Here is a 7,924-nt window from a genome sequence, read left to right as displayed (position 1 = left end):
GCCTTTTTTTAGGTAACACCATGAGGTTAAAACTGCCAACATGAAAATTTCATCAAAATGCAAATTAAAGATCATGCTACTAAACGCTAGGAGTCTAAACATGAAATTGCACACATTGCAAGCATTATTAATCCTGGAAAATGCTGACATTTGTGGAGTCACAGAAACCTGGTTTAAAGCTATGGTGAGCACCCCAGCCATACCAAGTTCCTTATCCTATCATACATTCAGACCCCAAACCGTGGCCAGCAAAGCAAAATGAGGTGGAGTTTCAATATACATTTAATACATACACATCTCCAGACTGGTCAAACGGTATGACACACAGGCAACACTCCAGATGCAGTTAACTACTGACAACACCCCTATTCATATCATAGCTAGCTATAGGGGAAATGCAATCTGGGAGATAACAGCAGGCTAGTCAGCAGCCACCACTAGGATAACTAACTACTGCTGGGTCCATTTTCTGCATCTGATGAAGTCTATGGAACCTTGACAAAAATGCTATTTAATACAGTGCATGCGTTTATTAAGTGTACTGTGTTTTACGTGGCTGGATTAAAGTTTGTGAATACCATTGCTGGCTTGGACTTTCCCAAAGTATGCAGAATGTTTTGTCTGCAGTTTCTTCTTGTGAGGAAAAAAATCTGCTTTAAATAATTTAGTTTCTTCACTTGCACAAATCACTACTCGTTTACGATATGCATATGAGTTCATTGATACTTCTTCCACGGCGATGGCCACTAGTACTGTTTTAAAGGGGTTTGCCTGGCTGCATTCCCAGAACCACTCAGATGATATAAAAACTGAGATTTTAAATTCTTCTTTGGTAGAAATTTAGTTTTTTGTTCCTCTGCTGCAGAGGTGATGTAAAACTGTGATGAAAGGGTAAGTTGGTATAGGAATCTATGATTTTTTCAGCTCTCCTTTAACAAATTTTCTAAGGCTTCATTAACCCCTCATCCAGTTTTGGGAAAGCATTTACTAAACAGTCTCAACTACAGTAAATGCACATAAACACACAGTTAAGAAAAAATGGCAAGGAGATTCCAAAAAGAATTCAGCAACCCCCAAAGCCAAGGATCCAACAAGTCAGAATAATTGTTCAAGAGACACTGTCCCTCTTCCCATCCTGTCAGCCTCCTTTCCCTCCCAGAAAGTCTGAATCTCTACTTCTCTCTCTCTGTCAACAGATATTTCAGACAATTGGGTTGTGAAGATAATTCATCAAGGTTGTAGATATGGCAGTGGGAAGAAATTTCTCCTTTCCTTGGGGTAATTCTCCATCCGTCAGACCAGACTCTCTTATTTTCATCTGTTCATCACATGCTGTCCCAGGGAGTGGTGGAACCAGTTCCTCCATCTCAGGTGGGTACATTTTTTTTTTAAAGGATATATTTAGTGCCAAAGAAAGAAAATGTATGGAGACCATTTCTGGATCTTTTTTTAACTAAACCTGTTTGTGATAGTGCCCAAGTTCAAAATGATGCCACTTCACAATCTGTTGCCTCTTCTTCCTCATTCACATTGATAACATTAGATTTAATAGGTGCTTTTCATCACATCCTCTCAATGCTTTCTGGATCACATTATCAGATATCCTTCAATATCACTGTTGCAATATTCTTTACCTAAGGGATCTCCTGCCAAGGATAGCCAATGTCTGGCCAGTATGCCAAAGCCTTTAGTTCTTTTAGGCACCATATATCACATGTATGCTCTCTGTGCAAGGCACAGAGCTTAAAGGTCACACACACACACACACACGCACACACACCTCGATCACCGTTATTGAACATCAGTCTGAATACCATTCCGCTGTGCTGGTTGCCAAGCCATTTCATTTCATATGTGTCCAGTGGAGCTTTCATCTCTTCCTTTTCTTATCATTTTTATTGTGTTCATGTCATCCAAAAAGGGAAGTTGTCAGTGTTGGCGGCATATTCCCCATAAAGACCATCACGACCAGTGTCTTTTTTGTTTGGGTGCTTCCCACAATTATACACAGTGTTCTGTCTGCCAGGTGTTTGTGCCTAAGACCCTATGTAGTCACCTCTCCTCTTAGTTTATATACCTGAAGAACCAACATCTCAGGTTATTGAGTCAGGGTGCTATGGCATAATCCTCCCATCTTGAGGGCAAGCCTTCTGCTAAGATAAAGGCCAAAAAAGTCAGGTCCAATCTGACTGCTGTTTAGCCTCTCCCAGATGTCTCTCTAGAGGCTAGTGAAAGTCCCAGACTGCCTGGTGCTTGCTTTGGATTACTATGCACTGACCCTGTTAGCGGCTGGCATCAATCCAGCTTCTTGCACGTCGCTGAAGGCTTTTCAGATGTCTATACCTGATGTTGAAGGGAAACCTCATCTGATAATTTCTGAAGCATTGAGGAGGATTCCTTAATTTTTAGTGAGGGAAGAGATTCCTACAACTGTTAGAGTCGCATCAGACATTCCACAGAGAAAGAAACAAAAGACAAAGGATCCCAACAAAGTGAGTTGCTGTATTTCATTCAGGGGTTATTCAGTGATTTATTGGCTTTGAAGCCACATCAAGGGGTCTCTGTTCCTGCTTACCCCTGGTCTTCCACTCCTGTCAAGAGGCCTAGGGTCCTTTGGATTCCTTAGACGAGGATTTGGACTCAGAGGAAGAATCTGTTAAATTTATAAGAAACTGCTGGCAGAAGTAACCATACCAATAAACATACTGCTGTGTTCGTTAGTATTTATTTGTATTTTTGAAAATCTTGCCAAGCAGTTAAACTGTCAGAGTTGTTTCAGTTCTACTAAGACACAGCAAGAAAAAAGTCTTTTGCTTCTCACAATATGGATTGATGCACACTCAGTCAAGACGTCGCTGAAGAGAAGAAAACAATGTCCAGTTAATATACCCTTTTCAAAGGGCAACCAATGTTATTTTTAATGTCCTTGTGGTTTGCATGACTGATTTCTGTTCTTCATTCCCATAACTGAAACTTTCTGAAATGTCCCTGTAGAACAAACTTCCTTGCTATTATAACAGGATCCCATTTACAATATTTAGCCCACAGTATGCATTTACAGTAAAAGCTAACTAACGTAAGTATTTACAGTAAAAGAAAAGCATGTTTCATACTTGCAGGTGCCTGACCTTTAGCTGTTTACTTTCAATTTTGCATTTCATGCCTGCTTAAGCACTTGTTTATTTTTAACTTTTGCCTTTTAGCCTTGCAGTTTCTTGCTCTTTTAGAAAGATACATTTATTTCAAACCTCATCAGGTCAGACCTTGCTTTATAAAACAGACTTTTTCCTTTTGCATTTTAGCATACATTTAATTGCTTTGGGAAAAAATATTTAACTTTATATAGTCTCTATCAATTCCCCCTTTTTAATTAAATCAATGAAAAAATGCAAAAGCAATTTACAGGAAAATATGATCTTCGGTACTTTGAGCCCATTGGTCCACTGCACTATATGGATCCACTGCACTTAATACTATTTCTTCATACATTACTCTATCACTGACGGCAGTTACTCGATTAATGGTTTTATTAAGACAAGCTTTAACACATATACAAGTTGTTGTTAATAAAAAGATTATGACAATGAGGGCAATCAAGGCTATGATTATAGTTCATAGGTTCATAGGTAGGTATTAGGCTATCGGCCCTGGGGCCTATACAAGCCCAGCCAAAAAGGTACCCTGGCTTTTGCCACCCAAGAAAATTATTTTCCTGTGCCACTGTCGAGCAGAGCCACAGAGGTGATCCCAGGGTGAATTTCCTATTTCCCATCCAATTATCAAGATTTTTCTTGAAGAGTGCTAATGAGGAGCTTTGTTTGATATAGATAGGTAGTTTATTCCAGAGTATGGGAAGTCTCTGGGACAGGAATCTATCCCTCCAGCATATTCTGTTTATTGTGGTGACAAGGTTTAGGTCCCTAGAGTGTCTAGCTCCGAGGGATTGGGATTGCTTTAAGTGGAGCATGTCCAACACCTCTGGGTTTGACATAGCTTTGTATGTTGGGCAGAGATCACCTCTGAGTAGGCGATATGCGGCGGAATGAAGCTGGAGTTTTTTGAGATGGTCTGCGTAGGGCATCTGTTTGAGGCCAGTAATCCTCTTTGTGAGGTATTTCTGCTGCCTTTCCAGTTGTTGTAGATGTCTTGTGAGGTACATACCAAAAGGGGTGTTGTACTCTATAATGGGTCTACTGAGTGATGAGTAGAGGGGAACAATGACCTATTTTTTCTGGATGAGAAACCTTTTGTGATGCGGTGTGCCATGTAGAAGGATTTCCTGACTACTGTGGTGATGTGATTATCAAAGGAGAGACTACTGTCCACCTGTGTCCCAAGGTCTCTTATCACACTTTCGGTGTTAAGTATACTACCACCTATGTTGTAGTTCATGGGTTCAGAGTTTTTACCAAAGGGGATGACAATGCACTTTTTGGCATTGAGCTTGAGGCCATGGCTTTGACACCAGGCATCTGTCTCAGTGAGGCCCTTTTGTAGGATGTCCACATCGTTAGAAGTTTCGATTATGGCTCCTAGTTTGCAGTCATCTGTGAACTTCATTAGCCAAAGACCTTCTGTGTTAGCCTGTACTTCAGAGAAGTAGATACCAAACAGGAGAGGACCCAGAACTGAACCTTGTGGTACTCCACTTGTCACTGGTCTGAAGTCGAATTTGAGTCTGCTACTTTCACAGTGTGGGTTCTGAAAGTGAGCCAGTTGACAACCCATCTTGTGACATAGGGATTTATACCTAGTTTAGTGAGTTTATCTATAATTCCAGTGTGGGGGATGTCAAAAGCCTTGGCAAGATCTAGATAGGCTGTGTGAACCCACCTTACCCTTGTCAATGGCTTTACCCAAAAAAAAAAAAAAAAAAAAAGTACCCCACCAACTTGAAAATAGTCCACTTAAAGAATCAAACCAGTCTATACTCCACGTTTTTTTGGATTTCAAGGAAACCTCAGCAGTTCTCTCTAAATGTTGATGTATGGAATCTGATTTATCAGGAATGTACATACAACATTTCATCTTGATTAAAGCACATACACCCCTTGGCTGGCAAACAAGTAATCCAAGGCCATGGATTGCAAGCAAGTAATGCAAGGCCATTCTGTTTTGGAGTACCATCATCCTCATTCCTACCATTTATTCTGTTATGTCTGAGATAGCTCCATAAGTTGCATTTTCTAAAACTTCAATCAGCTTTGCAACTTTCTGTAGCTCCCATATTGCCTTAGCAGCACCATACCAGGGAATATTCCAGCTCCTGAAATAACACCATTCCCCTATGTCCAGCTGTCTTAAGTCATCCCCAATTTTGGAAAAACTATCAGGAGCTTTCCTCTTTCTCTGGTGATTTATTACCATCTCTTCTGGGAATGTATGAGTAATTCTCATCATTGGAACTGCATATCCTAAGTAACAAGATCCCTGCCACCCTATCGGTAACCATTTATAAGCGTTCTTTCCACATATGAAAAATAACCCTTCTGCCAGAACTGTAACATTCTCTTGATCCATTGTTAGTTGTGGTATCACTCTTAAAGAAGTCTTTCATCCCTTCCTTAAAGGAAATGTTATGTATTAACTCTCATTCTGTTCCCATTTTATCAATTCCCCCATGATATTCAAGCTTGTTAAGTGACCAGAGTTGATGTAAAGTTTGTACAAATGCCACATTATTTGGCTTGTAAATTGGGGTACGTTGTCTGATTCTATGATCTGAGGCCATATGCAGTAGACAAAAATTTTTTTCCACAATGCTTCTGCTGTAGTTTTAGCTGTAATACCTTTGGTAGGAATTACCTCTACCAACTTGGAAAATACATCAACTACCACTAATAGGTATTTATATCCCCCTTTTACAACTGGGAGTGGCCCTGCATAATCTACCTGGATAGCGTACCCTGCCCCATCTGCCACTGGTACTCTATGCAATTTAGGTGTCTCTATGCTGGCATTAGTTTGTAGACAAACCAAATATCCCTCCAGTACTGTCTTACACAGCTTTCTTAAGTGTGGATTCCACATCTTCTATTTCACTATACCCCATAGTTTTTCTGTACCTATGTGGGCTAAGATTTTGTGATTATATTCAACCAATTGTTTAGCTAGATCTTTTGGGAGATATGGTATTTTTCTGCTGTCTGGCATCAGATAGACAAAAATTTCCTGCTCGGCATCCCCTTCCCCTATACATCTGTCTAGTTCCTTGGGAATCCCTTTCTCTTTCTGAAGGGTTGCCAAATCCTGTATTTCTACAGGTGTAAATGTTTTGACTGACATTATCTGGTCTGTTTATTCAAGACACTCATGTGGATCCAACCACTCAACTGATTCAGCTGCTTGTTTCGCATTGGCATCTGCCAAAGCATTTTCTCTAGCCTCTTCTGTGTAACATCTCTGATGCGCTTTAATTTTTACTATACTAAATTTTCCTTGTAAGTCATTTTGGGTAATCAATGCCCATAATTCTTGTAAAACCGGAGCATGTTTGAGGGGTTTTCCAACACTGTCGACGAATCCCCTTCTGACCCAAAATACCATATGTAAATGTAAAGAATTTACCACATAGGCACTGTCACTGTAAATATTAACAGGCTCATAATGTTTTAAAACATATTTTACTGCTTCTAACTCTGCCCTTTGGGCTGACATGTAGCCCGGCAGTCTCTTCAGAATATGCTTTTGGCCGTCTCCTGGGATTATCGGAAATCCTGTCAAATATTTCCCATCTTTCCAAAACTTTGCCCCATCTATGTAAACCATGGGTATATCACAGTGGTGAAACTTCTGGATGTTCTAAACTCTGAAAACAATTATGGGATTTTACATCGTAATTGACAAGGTCTGAAAGATCATACTTGTCTCCTGTCTGAATTTGCACATCTTTGGCACTGAATAGGGTCATCCATTTTGCAAAATGGTTTGACTCACCCCTTCTTTGAGCTTATTAATTTCTGTGGAATTTAATAAAATCTTAAATGACTGATGTGGTGTTTGCACAATGATTTTCAAAAGAACTGTCAAATACTCAGTTATTACAATTACTAATACCAGCCCTGACTGTCCCTTTCTTTTGAAAACAGAGTATCCCTTTTTCTGCTTCCATCAGGTGTAAATGTTCTTTTATGGCTGATTGTTTTATAATTCTGTTTTTATAAGCTCCTTTAAACATAAAACCCGTATCTGTAACATTTACAGAGACTGCATGAAATGGCATTTTCCCTCTGTAAGGAATGTAACTACAAGCCCAACAATTTGTTTGGTTATGTATTTTCGCAGACAAATTTTGCATGACCAAAAATGTATTGAAATCAGGTAGCAAGTCATGATGTCCCTGTTCTAGTGACCTGTTATATTGGAGTATCTCTTCCTATTTTTTATTCACGGTCTTTTTATTTATCGTTTGTTGTGTATGTACATTTTTCTGTATATTTCTCTCTTGAATTTTATTCTTATGCCCACTCTATTTTCGGCATACAGTATTCGCTTGAAGTTCCTTTTTACCTTTATTATTCACATTCTTTTCTGTATGTACACTTCTTTTTTGAATTGTACTTGGCCTTAACCATGTACCTCCTGTATAATTCTGTGGATCTTCGAACTCCCAGTGGGGGTTGTTTTACTACCTTTAACTCTTCATATATTTATATAACATACCAAACATAGACTATGTATATCACATACATTATTATAAAACACGCCCAGAGAGCTTTCAAAAAACAAGGTTTAGTTTCTTCTGACTCCTCTGGTAGTCTTTCAACTGGATTTCTTGGCATCTAAAAACAAATTTAAATAAACTGTTATTTTCCTAACATTGTTAACAAAGTAACAGTTTCAGTCGATTTCAGTTTATCATTACTTTCCTAACTCTGTTTTTGCTTTTATTAGCTTACACTGATCTCTATGAACCAACATGATG

General features: G+C 39.1%; 1 protein-coding gene across 1 annotated transcript; it reads right to left on the bottom strand.

Annotated features, from left to right (window-relative positions):
• Positions 1 to 6,297: 6,297 nt before the first annotated feature.
• LOC122788636 (ribonuclease H-like) lies at positions 6,298 to 6,768 on the bottom strand. The gene has a single exon (XM_044055536.1). The coding sequence runs from the start codon at positions 6,766 to 6,768 to the stop codon at positions 6,298 to 6,300; it is 471 nt and encodes a 156-aa protein (XP_043911471.1).
• Positions 6,769 to 7,924: the final 1,156 nt, after the last annotated feature.

This window comes from Protopterus annectens, chromosome 14.part0, assembly GCF_019279795.1.
Source record: "Protopterus annectens isolate FY-2018-M chromosome 14.part0, PAN1.0, whole genome shotgun sequence".
NCBI classification, from domain to species: Eukaryota; Metazoa; Chordata; order Ceratodontiformes; family Protopteridae; genus Protopterus; species Protopterus annectens.
The sequence above is the reverse complement of the archived record's forward strand: the minus strand, read 5'-3'. Positions and strand labels throughout refer to the sequence as shown.

Excerpts from the sequence above, each read along its gene's own strand:
- LOC122788636 (XM_044055536.1), bottom strand. The coding sequence starts at position 6,768 with ATGGTTTACATAGATGGGGCAAAGTTTTGGAAAGATGGGAAATATTTG.